Below are 20,330 nucleotides of genomic sequence, written 5' to 3' on the forward strand. Positions count from 1 at the left end.
GGCAGCCAGCCAGCCAGGTAACCGTTTGGGACCCCCCATCCCCGGATTGCAAAAGGGATTTTCCATTTCTGTTTTAGGCCTGATCCCTAAAAACGGCCAGGGGGCCCCCCTTGGGGGGTTCCAAATTTGGAGAGGGTCCAGCCCGGCTGAAGGAACCCCTCCCCCCCCCCCCCCCCCCCCCCCGCACGAATTTCATGCACCGGGCCACTAGTAAATAAATAATAAAAAACATAAAGCACATATGTACATACGTCAAAATGACGGAACTTTTTTTTTTTTTTTTTTTATAAATACTGTAAATGGGAGATGGCGATGTAACCACAAAATGATGTATGTCGAGGCTGATGTAACCCGAGGACTGCCTGTAATTAATTTTTTTCCCTTCATGGGCCATAGTTTTCTGATTCTTTGCATGTTTGGTAATGTTTTATTGGATGCCAAGCTTTATAAAATTTACCTTGTTGGTATTGTATATTTTTATATTCTAGAACTTTTCTTGAATTTTGTTTTTCGGCAGTTAAGTTACTTATTAACAGTTTGATCCTTTCAGCCCTTGCTTTTAACACATTGCTAGCTTTACCCAGTGGCCAGATAAGTTTGTATTGAACGAGTACAAAAATATTTTACATAAATGTTAAAGGCACACTTTAAAATTAAAAACTCATTGCATTTTGAAGTCATTTATTACATGTTCTTACAAGCTAATATCTTTTTAAAGTATGATACTTTGTAAAATACTGTGTACTATGAAGCGAGAATTCCTGCGATCCGTCCGCAATATGTTAAGATTTGTTAAGTGAAACCAGGGTTGGTTTTAGTGTAGAGCTAATCTCCCTCTCCCCGAGGCAGCACCCCTTTGACTCTCTGCCCAGTGTCCTGAGGACCCAGAGCTTTTCCAGTCTGGCTGTGGGAACAGGCAGTTCCTGGCCCTGTGTGAGTGCTGGGTGCTGTTCTCTCTAGCCCTTTCCTCTGATTCTTTCCCTGCTCTCATGGAGTTTCCTCACACACTTGTGCTCATTCCCCTGAATACTCAAGGGGACCTCTGCAGATGTTCACATTTTTCTCTCTTGTGCGCACTCTGTTGTGGTGACCTCTAGCTGTCTTAGTCTCTCCAGGCTCCCAATTTCATTCTATCATTTCGGGGTACCAGGCTTTGTGTGGGTTCCCTCCCTGCACTGCAACCAGGAAACTCCCTCAAGGCAGTAAACTGGGGCAACCCTGACACTGACTCATCTCTTTCCTTTCTCTGCGGGTTTACTGTTTATTTCCTTAGGTCTAGTGTATTGCAGACCATTTGGTTCATATATTTTATTCTGTTTTGGTTGTGTCATGTGGGAGAGTAAATCTCTATTACTCTGTTTGGCCAGAAGCAAAGGTTATATTATTTAATTTTATTTAACATTTTGGTCTGTTTTTCTTTTCTTCCAATTTGAACTACTCATTCTTCAACACCACAAGCCGAGTCAGGTCTAGTGGGTTTCAGGGCTCAGATGGAGGGCTCTTCATGTCCAAGAGGTTCTAGAGTTTCTAAATATGTGACTTCAGTTTGAACATTTAGGTGATGTACTTGATTTCCTCTTTTGTGAATTTAGTCATACATAACAACTGTCTTCTAATGATGCACCACGTCAAGGCACAAAAAAGGTTCTTTTTTTTCATCCTAGTCTGCTTGTTACTCAGACTTACAGTTTTATTTAGCTCGTGTCCTTCATCTCTGCTAATTAAAACAATGTAATCAATCCATGTTCTGCAAGTCACATAGACCATTCTTAGAATAGCGAGCAGTACACTCCAGGCCTTCCTCTCTTTATATGATAGTGTGATGCCAAAGAAAGTAATGAACACATTTAAAATATTTGTAATACATAAACAGCCACTGACTTTCATAGCTGACTTAATTGGAAAAACTACATGATATAAAAATATTAACTGTAGACAAATGTTTAAATCTTAGATTCTAAAATTGACTTTGCTGTTCTTCATTATCAAATGGAAAGTTGAACTGACAAATGGGAAGTTCTCCTGTGGGTCTCAAAATCACTTTTTATTTTCTTCACCATATTCTTTTAGCCTGCTCTCAAGTATGTGTTGTATGCACTGGTTGGCTTCGTGGGTTTTGTAACCCATTACGTGCTGCCTCAAGTTAGAAAACAGCTACCGTGGCACTGTTTCTCTCACCCTCTGCTGAAGACAGTGGAGTACAACCAATATGAAGTTCAAAGTGAGTATTTCAGTAACACCCTTCTTTTTAATTCTCTTGGTTTCCTCTTTTCTGTTAAATAGTATCATCAAGTAACACTTTGGCTGTGTTTCTTATATTTAGGTTTGAAGCTGTAATGAGTCAAACTTTTTGTAGGATGCTTTTATTTTAGTTAAGTATAAATATCAGTGCTACAAAGCCAACTTTCCACAAAATAAAATTTCCTTCTTTCTTCTCTAAATTGTTCTTCACAGACATCATTGATGCACCCTCTGTGTATGTCTGTGACTTCTCTTTCCAGTCCCTACCCTTTCCTTTAATTTTCCTGGCCATGTGGGGCAACACAATCTGCTTTAAGGCTTCTATTTGAAATATGTTAACTCAAAGCTTAGGGGAAATAGAAAGGTCTTTGTTTCTGCTTCCACCAGAGGCACTATGTCCTACCACAGAGGGGTATAAAAAAGTTGATTAGGAGAAAAGAAGTTAAAACATTTGTAGTTGCTATTATTCATTCTGATTTCAGATAAAGTATAAAATGACTCAAAAAGAGGTGGAAGGCCAGTCCACGAGGCAGGGTTCGTGCTTGCCACTTGACACCCTGACTTTTCTTCTGTGTCTTAAATACACAGTCCTGTTGGCCCCATGCATGACCTGTAATTTAGAGAAATAACAAACATTCATACTTCTGTCGTTAATTACACTCTAGTAATTAAATAGGCCAATCCTTTTTCTCAAACTTTTTTTCAGTTTGTAAATTACTATAGAGAGGAAATTCTTCAGCTGTTTGAAGAAGTTATCTTCCTTCGAGAACTGAAAGCTTTCTATACCAATCTTGACTTTACATTCTCAAAGCAAATTTCCTAGGCCTTTACCAAAATTGAGCATTATGTAATCTTGATCACCAGTTTGATCCTGGAGAGAGAATGAAATAAACGCTAGTGTGCAGGTTGCAGTGATAACACTACAGACCTTTTACAAAATGTGTACTTTTTTAATAAGGGAAAATGACATAAAATTGTATAAGAATCTGTACTGGTCCATTCTTACCATCAAAAAAATAACTCAGGGAAAAAAACCAAGATGGCAGCATAGGTAAACACCAGAAATTGCTGCCTCGCAAAACCACTTCAAAAATATAACTAAAAGACAAAACTGACATCATCCAGAAACACAGGAAGGCTGGCTGAGTGGAAATTCTACAACTAGAAGGAAAGAGAAAAGCACACTGAGACTCAGAGGAGGTGCCGAAGTAAAGTGCAGAGGTACGGAGGTGCACGTGGAAAGGGCTGGCAACTGAGGACACGGTTGTCTTTTTCAATCGGGAGGGAGTCTCAAGCTCCCAACTGCTCTGAACTCCAGTTCCGGGTGAGTCTCTGGGGACCCAGACTCATACCGGGAGAAACTGGACTGTCTGGCATCGGTCAGAACTCGAGGGCGGCTTTCTCTCAGAGGTGCTTGCAGCAATTACCGGGACACTGAGACCCAGGGCCTCTTAGGGTAGGACTGAGGATCTGCCATAGCTGTTTGCTCCGCCCTGTTGATTCCCTGAGACCCCGCCCCACCCAAGCTGTGCACAGAGGCTTTTGCATATGAAAGGCCTGGCCCTTTGCAATCTGAAAATTACGTAACAAACTGCAGCTGGGTCAGAGAGACCCAGAACTTCCAAAAGAAGGCCTAAGGCCCCACAGCAGCTTGCATTGCTTCACAGCTGGGCCTCATCTGGGCACCTCCAAACTCCAAACAAAGAAGAGGAATCTGCAGATCTCTCCATAGATCCTGCTGGGTAGCCTCAGACAGAGGCCAAATTAGCACCTCCTTAGAGATCCAAGAGCCAGTGTACCCACTGGTCAGAGTGGGACCATCCAGATTACAATTCCTCAGATCCATAAGGGACACACTCAGGGGGCATACTCAGGGAACACCAAAGCCCACTGAAGCAAGTCTTGCCCCATAAGGGTGTCTCCAGCACTGAAGTTCTCCCACTGTAGACACAGCTGATTCTCACAGCCAATTGGCCTGGAGGTCAATTCCTCCCAGTGATACCTACAACAATCAAGGCTTAACTACATCAAGACTGTGCACACAGCCCACAAAGGGGTGCATCAAGAGTGTCTACCTCAGGTAATTGGAGAGGCTTAGCCACTGGGCCCTATAGGACACCTAGCACAGAAAACCACTCTATCAACACAGGGAAGCATAAAAAATGCGGAGCCAAAGAAACAGGTCACAAATGACAGAAATGGAGGAAAGCAAACTACTGGATATAGAGTTCAAAACCACACTTTTAAGGTTTTTCAAGAATTTTCTAGAAACCGCCGATAAATTTAGTGAGACCCTTAAGAAATCTAGTGAGACCCTCGAGGATATGAAAAAGGACCAACTAGAAATTAAGCATACACTGACTGAAATAAAGATTATTATACAGGGATCCAACAGCAGACTAGAGGATCGCAAGAATCAAGTCAAAGATTTGAAATATGAAGAAGCAAAAAAACACCCAACTGGAAAAAAAGAAAGAAAAAAGAATCCAAAAATATGAAGATAGTGTAAGGAGCCTCTGGGACAACTTCAAGCGTACCAACATTCGAATTATGGGGGTGCCAGAAGAAGAGAGAGAGCAAGATATTGAAAACCTATTTGAAGAAATAATGACAGAAAACTTCCCCTACCTGCTGAAAGAAATAGACTTACAAGTCCAGGAAGCGCACTGAACCCGAAACAAAAGGAATCCAAAGAGGACCACACCAAGACACATCATAATTAAAATGCCAAGAGCAAAAGACAAAGAGAGACTCTTAAAAGCAGCAAGAGAAAGACAGTCAGTTACCTACAAGGGAGTACCCATACGACTGTCAGCTGATTTCTCAACAGAAACTTTGCAGGTCCGAAGGGAGTGGCAAGAAATATTCAAAGTGATGAATACCAAGAACCTACAACCAAGATTACTTTACCCAGCAAAGCTATCATTCAGAATTGAAGGTCAGATAAAGAGCTTCACAGATAAGAAAAAGCTAAAGGAGTTCATCACCACCAAACCAGTATTATATGAAATGCTGAAAGGTATCCTTTAAGAAGAGGAAGAAGAAGAAAAAGGTAAAGATACAAATTATGAACAACAAATACACATCTATCAACAAGTGAATCTAAAAATCAAGTGAATAAATAATCTGATGAACAGTATGAACTGGTGATTATAATAAAATCAGGGACATAGAAAGGGAATGGACTGACTATTCTCGTAGGGGAAAGGGGTGTGGGGGGTGCGGGAGGAGACTGGACAAAAATCGTACACCTATGGATGAGGACAGTGTTGCGGGGGTAAGGGCAGAGGGTGGGGTTGAAACCGGGTGGAGGGGAGCTATGGGGGGGGGGGGAGAGGAACAAATGTAATAATCTGAACAATAAAGATTTAATTTAAAGAAAATAACTCAGAATGATGTATTTTTTTTCGATGAACTATCAGTATTGCTTTCATAAGTATATCTGGTTTGTTTTAAACAGCAATTTTCATTAGAGTAAATCATTGATCATATTGTTTTTCATTTTCATCTTAACTAAACATTTAGTCTAAATTTTTACAAATTTTGAATCAACATAACATTTTTGACTTATTGAAAGTACTAAGTATTAGCAAAGTTGACTTCCCCCTTCTACTGATTTTAGCGGCTGAAGGAAAAATATTCATTTGAGAACTTCCTAAAGCCTGGTGACATTGTTTTCATATAGCAGAGAACCTTATTTTAAATCTTTCAGTTTATCCTAGATCAGTGGTTCTCAACCTTCCTAATGCCACGACCCTTTAATACAGTTCCTCATGTTGTGGTGACCCCCAATTTCATTGTTACAAATTGAACATAATTAAAGCATAGTGATTAATCACAAAAACAATATGTAATTATATATGTGTTTTCCGATGGTCTTAGGCGACCCCTGTGAAAGGGTCGTTTGACCCCCAAAGGGGTCGCGACTCACGGGTTGAGAACCGCTGTTCTAGATACTTTGTCCAATGAAATTATATTAAAGTAATGACAATGAAAGTGACTTGTACGAAATATGTGAACCAAAAACATATCGTACTTTCATATCTCTTCTGAGATATATATCTTAGGAGGTATGTCTAGGATTTTAAAAACAAAGGGGCAGTCTAATAATCTTCAGTAACTTTTTTCCAAAAGTTATTGGCATAAGTGAGAAAGAGTTTTAAGAATTAAAGTTTAAAATAAATCTCATCTATATTTAAGTCACATATAAGTTGCAAAGTTGGATGTGTTTCAGTAGTCATAGAAGTTGACGATTGAAGTACTGGATTTCTTACATTATTTATAGTAGAGCTGAATTCGAGTTGTAAGATTTTCTTTTCTCATCCCATTGCTTTTATACACTAGATGATGTGATCTTGACTTATATTTCCTTATTAGATGCAGCTACTGTAATGTGGTTTGAGAAACTTCATGTGTGGCTTCTTTTTATGGAGAAGAATATCATCTATCCATTGATTGTTCTTAATGAACTGAGTAGCAGTGCAGAGACAATTGCTAGTCCAAAAAAACTGGATACAGAGTAAGTATAATACTCCTTTAATCTAAGTTGAACTACCGGGGGCAGTCAGAAGCACTGTCTTAAAGTTATTCATCAAGTTACAAGTAATCGAGGGTCTTTTTGGTGCAAGACACTGTGAAATAAAATACAAGTGAACCCTAACTGGTTCAGTGGATAGAGCATCAGCCTGCAGACTGAAGGGTCCCAGCTTCCATTCCAGCCAAGGGCACATGGCCGGGTTGCGGGCTTGATCCCTAGTATGGGCGTGCAGCCAATCAGTGATTTTCTCTCATTATTGATGTTTCTATCTCTCTATCCCTCTCCCTGCCTCTCTGATATCAATAAAAATAGCCTATCTAATAATAGACAAACATGATAATTGACCGTACCTTCGCTGCGCCTCCCATGGGCTAATCAGCACGATATGCAAATTAACCGCCAACAAAGATGGCGGCTAATTTGCATACTGCAGGCAGCTCGGGACAGCGTGAGTGCAAGCCACCATGAAGGCCCCCGTGTACGACCCCAGAAACCGCCTGCCTGCCACCCGTGATCGGATCCGATCCCAGTCCGCAGGCGGGCCCCGAAGCCCCAGAAGCCGCCTGCCTGCCGCCCGTGATGGATCCGATCCTGGGCCGCTGGCCGGCCCCAGAAGCCCCAGAAGCCACCTGATATGGCAGTAACTCTATCAGTGAGCACTCTGAAAGTCAGTGGCATAAATGCACCAATTAAAAGACAGATTATGAGGGTGAATCAAAAACAAAACCCACTTTAAATATAAAGACACATATAGATTAAAAGTAAATGAATTAAGCTGCAGCCTGTTTTTCTCAGTGGATAGAGCATTAGCCCGTGGACTGAAGGGTCCCAGGTTCGATTCCAGTCAAGGGCATGTACCTCAGTTGCTGGCTTGATCCCCAGTCCCTATCAGAGCATGTGCATGAGGCAACCAATCAATGTGTCTCTCCCTTTCCCTTCACTCTTTCTAAAATTCAATGGAAAAATATCCTTGGGTGAAGATTAAGAAAAACAAAGTAAATGGATTAAGTAACATTTAAGAGATTATAAGAAAAATATATTCCAAATTTTGTTAGCTGTATAATGGTTATGTTTAAATTATTAACACCTAAGAAATTGGGTGATGGGTACATATAATATGCTGTAGTATTTTATAGTTTTTTTTTACATGTATGAGATTATTTCAAATTAAAATATTAAAAAATTAAAAATTAATAAAATATTAATTGAAATGTATCTGCATTACATGAAAAATCTCCTAATTGCTTCTAGCATAATTTATTAAATTGTGCTAAAATTTACAAGGGTTCAATTAAAAGATATCTTAATTCTAAATGATATAATAGAAAATATATAATAGTGCAGTTATAAGCACTTATCTGAAAATAAAAATTTAAAGAAGTGAATTTAAAGAAGGGATTAGCCAAAGAAAATATATGCACAACTCATGGACACAGACAACAGTATGGTGATGGCCAGAGAGAAGTGGGGGGCAAGAGCTGGGTAGAGGGGGCAAGAGGGGGGAAATAGGAACATCCTATATAATAATAATAAAAGGCTAATAGGCAAATTGACTGAACGGCAGAATGACCAGTTGCTATGATGCACACTGGCCACCAGGGGGCAGATGCTCAATGCAGGAGCTGCCCCCTGGTAGTCAGTGCACTTCCATATGGGGAGTGCCCCTCAGCCAGAAGCTGGCTCATGGTTGGCCAGCGCAGAGGTGGCAGGAGCCTCTCCCACCTCTGTGGCAGCACTAAGAATGTCCTACTAACGGTTTAGACCCAATCCTTTAGGGGCCTAAGCCTTTAGTCGGACATCCCCCGAGGGCTCCCTGGATGCCAGAAGGATGTCTGACTGCAAGCTTAGGCCTGATCCCCCGGGGAGTGGGCCTAAGTCGACAGGTGGACATCCCTCAAGGGGTCCTGGACTGCAAATGGGCACATGCCGGGCTGAGGGACACCCCCCGAGTGCACAAGTTTTTGTGCACTGGGCCTCTAGTATTAAAAATAAAATCCAGGTGAAATTTTGTCTTTGACTTTCCTTTTCTGAACATTTGCTTTTGCTCTTGGCATTTCACTACTCCAGACATCTTATTGTTGATTGGTACTTGATGAGAGGATACTTATTAAATAAGGTTATTCTTTAACATTAGATGGTAAGTTTGGGAAATGGTTATTTTTGCAGGGTGGGGCAAAAATGGATTTATAGTTGTTATATGTGAAACACAGTTTATTTTTGTATTATTATTTAGTAACTAGAGGCCCAGTGCACGAAATTTGTGCACAGGTAGGGTTCCTAGGCCTGGCTGGCAATCAGGGCTCATCAGGTTTCCTGCCTCCCTGCCTCCTCCTTCCCTCGCTCCCTCGGTGCCCTGCCGCTGCTGCTGCTGCTGGTCCCCCGCTCTGTTCCTCACTGCACATCATAGTGAGTGATTGAACTCCCGATGGGACAATTTGCATATTAGCCTTTTATTATATAGAATTATTGTATTTTTTCCATATGAACGATTGTGAACCTATGTTTGCCCCACCCTGTGTAGTTGGCTTACCCATTAGACTAGGTATATGTTATTGGGTAAGTGTTAATATGTTTTTTTATGTGCTAAATGCTATTAATGTTAAAGCAATAGAAATGTCGAGAGACTGGAAAACCAAATGTCGGAATTATAATACTGTTAACTTGTTTCTTAAACTGATTTATAAAAGGATAAAAGTCATAATACATATTATTAAAAGGGAATATTATGGTAGTTTATTTTTGGATGTGATTTGCTTAGCTATATAAATTATTTTTAGAAGTTTAAATTTGTAATATATATATGTAATATATATATATTACAATATATATATTGTAAGCTAAGTAAATAAAATGGTGGTTTTTCTGAAGTTAGTAGGTTTTCTCTAGTTTTCAGTCATTAGTTGATGAGTTGTGCTGTCTTTTTATTCTAGACTAGGTGCTTTAATGATCACCATTGCTGGTCTGAAGTTGCTCCGATCCTCCTTTAGCAGCCCTACGTATCAGTATGTCACAGTTGTCTTCACTGTGCTCTTTTTCAAAATTGACTATGAAGCGTTTTCAGAGACCATGCTATTGGATCTGTTCTTCATGTCCATACTCTTCAACAAGGTAATTCATCACTAGAGGAATATCCCTCTCTGTAAAAAGCACCTCCCCAAGTCATACACTATTTAGTGAGTATTATCCTTGCATTTCATTCATGACATTATCTTTTAAGTAACATTTTTCTTCATTTAACCAGTTATTTGGAGCATATTAGAATCCCTAAATAATGCTAGTCATTGTGATCCATAAGACATACTTCTTGTAATAGCGAAGAAGATAAGATTAAGTTATATGGAACCATTAGAAAAACACCAATAAGTATATATATTTAAATATATAGGGTCTTCCAAAAGGGGGGTGTAGTTTGGGGATAATTTCAGAAATAGGCATGGTAACAGTTGAACTGGGCTGTGGGCTGGAGATAGATGGAGAGAGAAAATAACCTGAAAGCTGATTGAAGATGGTAGGTACCCAGAGCAGTCAGGCCATGTGGGAGCAGTCAGAAATTAGTTTGATAGGGACAATTGCAGAATGCTTTGAAGTTTACAAAATGGTTCTAAAATATGGTATCCACCATAAGAGAGGTGCTTTTAGTCCTTTTACGAATGAGATGGTAAAGTCTGGCTCTTCTGCCTTACCATTCCAAGGACCTTTTTGCTGAACCACACTACCTTTCTAAATGAAGTCGGTTGTGCAGTCAGGTTATTTGTAAGGTAAATAGAGCTTAGATTTCATGTTAACGCTGACCACATGCAAAGGACTTTGACATATATTATCCCATTTGATAGGTAACAGAGCTGAAGCATATGAGCAGCTACAAAACACAATGAAAGCCCAATTTTAGGAAAGTTAGCCTGGTCAGCCACATTTGGGATGAATTGGGGAAGAGAGAACCTGAAGGTATGGAGAACAGCTTAAGAGATTGTGACAGTAATTTAGATGTGATAGAGATCTGACCTAGGATGGGAACAGTACAAATTGGAAACCATTAATCTGAACAAGGTTTTAGTGATGATCAGTTTCAAAATATTATGCTAAATATTAAGCTAATTAACTTCTAAAATATTGCAATATTATATTTGCTCAATCGCTAATTTGTATGCATTTTTATTATTTATTTCCTCTTCTAGTGAGCATGGTTAACCAAAGGAGGAAGCCAGAAAGTTAATCAGAGAATTGTTTGTATAAAGAAGCATGTGGTGGCTCACAAATTTGAATATTTAGATTGGAAATTGTATTGCATCTTTTTATATTGGTTTGGAAAAAAGTGAAAATTGTAGTAAAATATAAACTAAACAATCCTTGAAATAGAGTCACTGCACTTACTTGTATAAGTTTGGATCTTCTTAATGCTTTCATCTGTTAAGCAAATTGTTTTTGAGAGCATACCCTGTTCAGAGAAAGATTTGTTCTTAGAAGTTTACATTTTATATGGCTACTTAATAGAACTTACTAGCTGTAATAAGCAAGTAATAGTCAAGGGTTCTCTTTAGGTAGATTTTTTTAAGATACCATTGTAAAATGCACTATTGATTTAATAGCCTTTTAAGAAAAAATTGTCTGAATATATACAAAAATATTTTTACCCACTAACTACTTCTCCGTGTAATTGTATATTATTTTTTCTTCAATATTACAGTCAAAATTGGAGTACAGTCCCTTTCACATCTAGACTCTGGACAATTTTCTGAATCATTGCTTTTAAGCAGTTATAATGGCATCTTGATAATATACATCCCGCTTTTACTTCCTGTCATCCTGAACACATTAGTACCAAAAATCACCAGCATAGTTTGGGGCCATGACAAAGAATGCAAGGGTTCATCTGCATTTTCTAATTGGTTGAAGTTGTTATTTCTTTTTTAAATTGGAAGTTAAACAGGTTCATTGTAAATCAGCTAAACGATTTAAATAGGTGCATGAATCATGGCACCGAGTGAGTCAGAACCTCTTGCTTTTAAGATTCTGTGATCTGTTTGGAGAATTGGGCCTTGCACTGCCTAGCATGCAGAGGCAATCTTGGGCATGTATACTAATTTTGTTTCATTGTTGAAGACATGTTAAACAACAAAACAGACCCTAATTTAAATAAGATTTAAAAGTATATTGTGTTTCCATTGACAATAACAATTGAGATTTCATGCAGATGCTTAATATACATGTAAATTCTGAGGCAAACAGGCAGTGACACTGTATTACAACTTTATCCCCTGCCTGGCTACTTTTAGATTTCTTTGGACATTGCATTTAAAACACACCCAGTTTGCAGAGCACTAAAATTCGAGGGAAATATCTTAGAATCAAAATATATATGCATTACTTAGCTTTACAGACATCTGGATTTTCTACCTTTTGTTTTGCTTGTTGTAGTAGTCAATAGCCAATAGAGGACATAGAATTTTTTAAACAGATGGAACATAATTCATAAATCAGCTAGCTGTCTTTACTTAAAAATATATAATGTCTTAGAAGTTGATATATCTTTTTTTATGCAAATGGCAAATAATGTCAATACCATTTTCCTACTAGGTAGACAACATTTTAGAGGTGTTTTATTTTGTTTTTCAAGTATCCAATGTTTTTTACTGATTGCTTCTTTCTTTATCCTTCCACAGCTTTGGGAGCTCCTTTATAAACTGCAGTTTGTGTACACTTACATTGCCCCATGGCAAATTACATGGGGTTCTGCTTTCCATGCTTTTGCTCAGCCCTTTGCAGTGCCCCGTATCCTTCTCATAAAAGTTTTATAAGAAAGGGCAGTCATATCCTTGATGGAAATGTTGGTTTGTAGGGATAACCTTTCACTGGCGTAAAATATAGGTTACCATGTAGTAAACTATCAAAAACTCGCTATTCCCTGAGTCCACATCTATACTGATTGTTTAACTTGTATTAACATCTGTGCCCCACAGATCATCTGGACATGAGAAAAGTATTACGGTCTTATAATTAAACTAGAGGCCCAGTGCACAAAATTTGTGCACTCAGGGGGTTCCCTCAGCCCAGCCTGCGCCCTCTTGCAGTTCGGGAGCCCGCTTAGGGCTGACGGCTTAGGCCTGTTCCCCAGCCGTCGGTCGGACATCCTTAGAGCTGCCGTGGAAGCGGGAGAGGCTCCCACCACCACCACTGCACTCGCCAGCCGTGAGCCCAGCTTCTGGCTGAGCGGCACTCCCCCTGTGGGAGTGCACTGACCACCAGGAAGCAGCTCCTGTGTTGAGTGTCTGCCCCTTGGTGGTCAGTGTGTGTCATAGCGACCAGTTGTTCAGCTGTTCGGTCAATTTGCGTATTACCCTTTTATTATATAGGATAATGCTGATTTAAAAAATTATGTTTATATATATGACTATTAAAGTCCAAGCATTTTTTAAAGTCATTTTTTAATTTTTCAATTACACTTGACATACTATATTATATTAGTTTCAGGTGTACACCCCCATGATTAGACATTACATAATTCTCTTAGATTATCCTGATCTATCATGAATTTTCAATAAATACAAAATGTGTTTAGAAATATTTTTTGAATGAAGATACAAAACATTTTTTATAATCGTATGTCTAAAATCTTCTATTCTCATCATTTCTTAAAAGTACTTTCTAAATAAAAGTAATGTTTAGTGAACCACGTAGATTTTGGAATGTAGATTTTTTTTGGGGGGGGGGGGGTATCTGTAAAGTTTAGTTTTACCCTCTGGAAAATTAAATCCAAATATCTCTACCCAGAAGTGACATATGGGCTTTTATCTAATACCTGTTAGCAGATATTTATTTAGCTCCCTTCCGAGCATCGTGCCTTTCATCACGCTGTGTCTTTCTACTTCTACCCATGTGCTGTCCAGTGGCACCCTTTCCTGTATTCCTCTCATGAACATCATTTTTCTAATTGCTATAATTGCAGCATGTTTGTGAGATGTGTGTGTGTGTGTGTGTGTGTGTATTGTTTGTGTGTGCACTCAGATGGATGTTAAGGTCCTTAACCAATTTTCCCATAGATTCAGCCATGTTGTTTGTTCAGGCTGCTGTATCAGCCTTCTTTTCCACACCACTGAACCCCTTCCTGGGAAGTGCAATATTCATCACTTCATATGTTCGACCTGTGAAATTCTGGGAGAGAGACTATAAGTGAGTAAAATAAAGCATTTTAAAGCCAATTTTATGTTTTTTATTAGAAAATAATTGACAGCATAATTATACGTAAACCAGGATTGTTAATTTTTTGTGTTAAATTACTTTGCTAAAATTTTATAAATACTTCTAAAAGTTTCAAAATTATGTAAATTAGAAGAGTCAGAGAATAATTACTCCTTATTTCTCAACCTTTTTTTCTATTTATAAGATTTTTAAATTACTTTTATTGGGGTTACATTGGTTAATATATTTATAAGATTTTAAAACATAATTTTAGTTGGATATACTGATTTTTCTCTTTTTTCTTTTAATACTATTTCTTAGAATTGTTCCATGTTAATAATACTCTGAAGTTTTATACTATATAGTGTTACATCATTATAACAGTCACTAGAGGCCTGGTGCATGAAATTCGGGCACAGGAGGGGGGCAGTCCTTCAGCCTCTCCTGTGCCCTCTCGCAATCCGGGACACTACATGCACCATTGACTATACTTTTCCTACAGGTGATAGGTGTCTTACTGTTGTATGGGCAGCTACATTTTTTTGGCCTGATAATAAAAAGTAGTACTTAACATGATCTTTCTGAGGCAGTAGTTCCATTTTCCCCATCTTATGTGTAGAAAAACTGAAGCAGAGAGAAGTTAAGTAATTGGCTTTGTCACACAGTTATAAGTGTCAGAATCAGGGCTGACCACAAAATGTGCAAGCCAGAGTCCATGTATGTCATTGCTGCATCATCCTGTTTTTTCAGTGTTAGAGTAGCTTTGCCAGGTTTTAATTTTTAAATCTAAGAACTGTTCCCAATATATAGGGTAGGGTCCCTAGGTCTGGCTGGTGATCAGGGCTGATCTGTGGGGTGACCGGTGGGCGGGGTGATCCGAGGGCCCCTGCTGGCACTGCCTTGGCTGGCGGCTGGCGGCTGGCGCTGCTCGCTTGCCGGCCCCGCCCCCGCCCCCCGCCGCCACCGCTGCCAGTTGCCTCCCTCTCGGGGGCTTATCAGGGGCAGCTCCTGCATTGAGTGTTCGCCCCCTGGTGGTCAGTGTGCGTCATAGTGACTGGTCATTCCACCGGTTGTTCTGCTTTTCAGTTGATTTGCATATTAGGGTTTTATATAGGATAATTAGGTATTTCACATTTTTCTTAGAAATAGCTATTATTAGAGCTAATTTTTTTTATAGGTTAGTTAGAGGCCCGGTGCATGGATTTGTGCACCAGTGGGGTCCCTCGACTTAGCCTGTGGGGATTGGGCTGAAACCGGCTCTCTGACCTCCCTGGAGGGATCCTAGATTTCGAGAGGGCGTGCAGGTGAAGCAGATTCGGGGCTGACAGTCCCCCAGCAGCAACCTAACCCATGGCCGATTCTGAGAGGAATCGGGCTCCCTCCTCTACAGGTTGGAGCACCTGCCCCCTTGTGGTCATTGTGCGTCATAGCTACTGGGCAAATGGTTGCTTAGGCTTTTATATATATAGATTCTGTTTTTTTCACTAAGATAAGTTTTCAGTGACCATTTTGTACATGAAGTTTTCTCCATTTAGGCTTAGTTCCTCGGGCTGTTTAACCTAATGCCTTAAAATTATCCTTTTATGTAATCTCTCCAAATTTCTTTTTTTTTCTCTTAAGTTAAGAAAGACTATCTGTAAGGAAACTTACGGAGTCATGGAGCTTTAACATTTTATATGTATTAACATTGATTCAGAAAAGGCTTACACTGCTTTGTAATTCTACTGGCCAGCTCCATGACTGCTTTTTTCCTACTCTTTCACATGTTGGCATATATAGGTGAAAATGGTAGTTACCATTTAAACAATGAACTAGCTTATGGATTTGAAACTTTCGCTCTGGTCTTTTTATCTAAAAACCACACATGGTGTTTTCCCTTTTGATGAATTTTAGTGTTATTAATATTCTGTTCTTCTGAGACAACTTAAATTTAGCCCCAAATTATATCTGTGGCCACAGTTCTTAACCTGTCTGGTCTCAGAACCTTTTTACATTCTTAAAAGTTATTGGAGCCCTGGACAGTGTTGCTCTGCAGTTAAAGCATGGGCCATGCACAGTTTGATTCCCAGTCAAGGGAACTTATCTGGGTTTCATGTTTGCTCCCCGCCCCAAGTTGGGGTGGGTGCAGGAGGCAGCCAGCCATGAGTCTCTCTTACATTGATATTTCTCTCCCCCCTTCCCTCCCTTTCGCTCTCTCTGAAAAGCAATGGAAAAAATATCCTCAGGTGAGGATTAACAACAACCAAAAGTTATTGAAAGTCTCCAGAGTTTTTGTTGCTATGGGTTTTATCTACCAATATTTACTGTATTAGAAAACTTATATTTAAATGTTTATTATTTTAAAAATAGCAACAATAAACCCATTACAAATAAACAAAAATAAACCCATTACAAATAAACAAAAATAATTTTTGAAATAAAAGTAACTAAATTTTCCATCCCACCAAAAAATCAGTGAGAAGTGTCATTGTTTTATAAATCTCTTTAATGTCTGGCTTAATAAAAGAAAGCTCAAGTCCTGGCCGGTTTGGCTCAGTGGATAGAGTGTGGGCCAGCAGACCAAAGGGTCCCAGGTTTGATTCCAATCAGGGGCACGTACCTCGGTTGCAGGCCGGGAGCATGCGGAAGGCAACCAATCAATGTGTCTGTTTCACATCGGTGTTTCTCTCCCTTCCACTCTTTCTGAAACTCAATGGAAAAAATATCCTCCATGAGGATTAAAAAAAAAAAAAAAAAGCTTGATTCTCTTATCTGCTGCTGCATTCAGTCTGTTGTTGCCATGTACTGTTTTGGTTGAAGTATACCAGTATGAAGAATATCTGGCCTCACAGACATAGTTGGAAAAGAAAGAAATGTTTTGATTGCCTTTTTAGTCAACTGTGGATATTCTTTGATCTTTCAGTAAAAGTCAACAAATGGTTTGTTTCCTAAAGATAAGTTAAAATGTGGAATCTAAAACCATATCCATGAATTTCTGGAACTGTGTTACATAATAATCCACTGATAAGTCTAACACTTTGGATGGATCTTTTTACCTACATATAATCTTATAACATCTTTTATTGATCACTTAGGAAATATGGGTTCACTGAGTAATGCAGAGCTTTCGAATCTTGACACATTTCACTATATAATATTTTTTAAAACGTATTCATTCATATCACCTCCAATCCCAAAAGAAAACTATTTGAATATTGAGATACTATCAAGCTCATGGTGGTAAATATAAGTCTTCAAAAATTCTAATTTTTGCTTAAAGCTCTTATTATTGGCAACAGATACCCTTGTCAGTTGTTTTCTTTGAAATGGCAGACTCACTGTCTTCATTTTTGAGAAATGTTTGTCAAATACCCAGAGCTGAATAATCACAGTTAATCCAATAGCCATTCAAGTAAAAATGTCTCCTGTGAGAAAATGTACCCAGTGCAGCTTGTAAATCCAGCAGCTGCACAATGCTTTCCCTCGAGACACCCACCCTACTCAGCACGCAGCAGAGGTGCTATACGTGCCACACACTGTGTTAAAAAAGGGCTTGTAATTTAATAAAATTAATATTTGTTCATTAAGGACATTTTAAAGTGGAAGTTGAATTTTTATTTATTGTATTTTGTCTTGTGCCTGTGTGGCAGTAACAAATAGTACAGTCTGGTGCCCCTACCTTGATTCATGTTAAAGCACCAACAGTCTTACCCACCTTGATCTGTACCATCAGTGCAATTGCCAACACAGAGAAAGAAACAAATAATTGCTCAATATTATTTTGAAAATAGTTTTGATCTGGAAAATTCCCTGGAAGGGTCTTGAGTTCCCTGCTCGGGGTTCTATGGACCACTTTTGGGGAACCACTGTTAAAAGGAACACTGGGCATTAATAGATATACCTTCCCCTTGCAAAGGATGTTTCATGCATTGTGCATCTGTAAGGTCTGTATACAGTGTGGATTTTTTTTTCTCATCCTGCTCAATGATGTTTTTACATTAAACTCATCAATGTCTCTCTACACACTGTTCAGTGACACACGGTTAGGAAATAACTGGTGTTTATGTATGATGGATGTGGGAGAGTAAAAAAAAAACACACCTTACCTATTGTGCTACTGCAGAGTTTTACCAATATGCTAATCATAGCTTTTTCTCAGAGATAGTCATAAAGTGGTAATATTTATTTCATCACTATTGTATAGTTTTTTCTTAGTAGGCATTTTTAAATATAAAAAAGATGACTAAAAATGTTTTATTTTGCCATCTTCAGCACAAAACGAGTGGATCATTCAAATACCAGATTGGCTTCCCAGCTTGATAGAAACCCAGGTAACACCTTTGTTTGTGAATCAAAAAGCCTGTCTAATGAATTTGTTACATATATATTTCACTCCCCAACATGTTAGGAATCCTGCGTGAGTTCCAAATGGTCATTTTAAACCAAATACCTTTTGCTTTATTTTGTTTACTTTAGCAAAATATACATGAATTAGAGTATCTACAACTTTGATATTCTTATTTGATGAAATGTATTTTAAGAACACTGATAGGGATAAAATTGCCATTCAAAGATTATTCTTACATAGTTTAAAAAGTAGAACATGGTTAAAGTAAAATTGGTTAGCTGTCTTGAATACTATGTAATCTAACCAGTATGTGTTTTATTAATATGTTTGTTTCCCCCCTTCCCTGAATGTTTAGGTAAATGTTAATTTAACTTCATTTACTTAATTGACATAGCGATGTCACGTAGGAGGGCTAAATAGCCATTCAACACAGGGCCTTATTGAGTACCACTTGGTAGTGTTACCGTTTCTAAAGTCTGGTTCTTAGTTTTGTCGTTTGGGAAACTTGTTGGCCCACCCATTAGTAATCTGACACAGAAAGTGTGAATCACATTTCTCCAGCCACAGAAATCCAATAAATTAATTTACTAAAAGAAATATTACTCCCAAATAGACTGAAATATTTGTATTCATTTGACTTGAAGATTCCTTGCAATGCTGTCTACTTAAGAAATTAAATTATAATAATCAGATTAATTCATAATTATAAAATTGGATTAATTGATATTAATGGCTGTCATTATCACGTTCTGGTAGATAAAACAACCATCTCAGCTCTAGTATATCTTTGTAAGGGGCATGGAATTCTCACGATGCTGATGATGCCATTCTTGCATATCAAAGAGGCCGTGTCCCGAGTTAATATGAATTAGTATGCATACTTTGTAGTGGTCAGACAGAGCATTATACCGGACCATTTTATTGAAGATAGAGTCTGGCGTTCCCCTTTCATTATTTTATTATTTAGTTAGGCTGAGTTTAAAGGCATCCATTTACAGGTTATTGCCTTGCATGGGTTATTTCTGAAGATGGTCATTTCATTTATTGGGTAATGTTTTACTCTATTTTTTTCTTAAACTTTTGTAGGTTCTTTGCTGCTGTTTCTATATATACAGTTTATTTCCATTGAAAATTAGTTTTAGCCATCTCAATATACAAATTATTTTGACTGATAATTTATCTTTGTTTTGAACTATCTTGTTTGTTCAAGTCTTGAATTACCCATTTTCTTTACTAGTATGTCTTTTTGTTCTAGTTCTGATTTTTAGAAAAAAAATTTTTTATTTCTCCTGCATGGTTAATTGAACAGTGATAGAAAAGATCATGGGCTGTTAAAAAGGTGGAACGACCTTAGATTTCATGTACTCCAATTCCTGCATTTTATGGATGGGGACCAGAGATTCAGAGAGGCTATGTGACTTCTAACCCTAAATTCTGAAACTTTCACTATTACTCTGTATTTCGTTTTTATATAAAAATTGTAAGAGTTTGAATATTATTGTCCTTGTCAAAAAATAAAGATACAACCCTAACTGGAAATTAGTTTTAATATGTTTAACACTCTTGTATATTCATATAAAGTGGTTTTAGAGTAAAGTTTAACATTTTAAAAAAATCCCTTCTTGTAGGATCAGATGACAACAATCTGAATTCCATCTTTTATGAACATTTAACCAGATCCCTACAACACAGTCTCTGTGGTGATTTGCTCCTAGGACGGTGGGGAAACTACAGTACAGGGGACTGTTTCATTCTTGCCTCTGACTACCTCAATGCATTAGTACACCTTATAGAGATCGGCAACGGGCTGGTCACGTTCCAGCTGCGGGGACTTGAATTCAGAGGTAAGACGGACACCTTTTATTTCTATAATGTACTCCTGTGGTATCTGAGTTTTCTGTGTTTACATTGCAAATCAAAAATTTTAAGTTTGATCCTTAGTCTTTGGACTTGTAGAATGAGAAAAGTTGTTACAGAGTAATTATTAGATTTCCCCCCAAAATTTCATATTGCAAAAAGACTCACTATTGCAATATGCTATATATGTAA

The 20,330-nt window shown here is 38.3% G+C and overlaps 1 protein-coding gene across 1 annotated transcript in view; it reads left to right on the forward strand.

The window, feature by feature from the left end:
- Positions 1–20,330, forward strand: part of PCNX1 (pecanex homolog 1) — a 156,816-nt gene that overhangs the window by 107,671 nt on the left and 28,815 nt on the right. Inside the window, 7 exon segments of the mRNA XM_014457768.2 lie at positions 2,071–2,221; positions 6,619–6,760; positions 9,709–9,886; positions 12,439–12,547; positions 13,816–13,945; positions 18,206–18,264; positions 19,910–20,125. Of these exon segments, the coding sequence (XP_014313254.2) occupies positions 2,071–2,221; positions 6,619–6,760; positions 9,709–9,886; positions 12,439–12,547; positions 13,816–13,945; positions 18,206–18,264; positions 19,910–20,125 (985 nt within the window).

This window comes from Myotis lucifugus, unplaced genomic scaffold (assembly GCF_000147115.1).
Source record: "Myotis lucifugus unplaced genomic scaffold, Myoluc2.0 scaffold_85, whole genome shotgun sequence".
NCBI lineage: Eukaryota > Metazoa > Chordata > Mammalia > Chiroptera > Vespertilionidae > Myotis > Myotis lucifugus.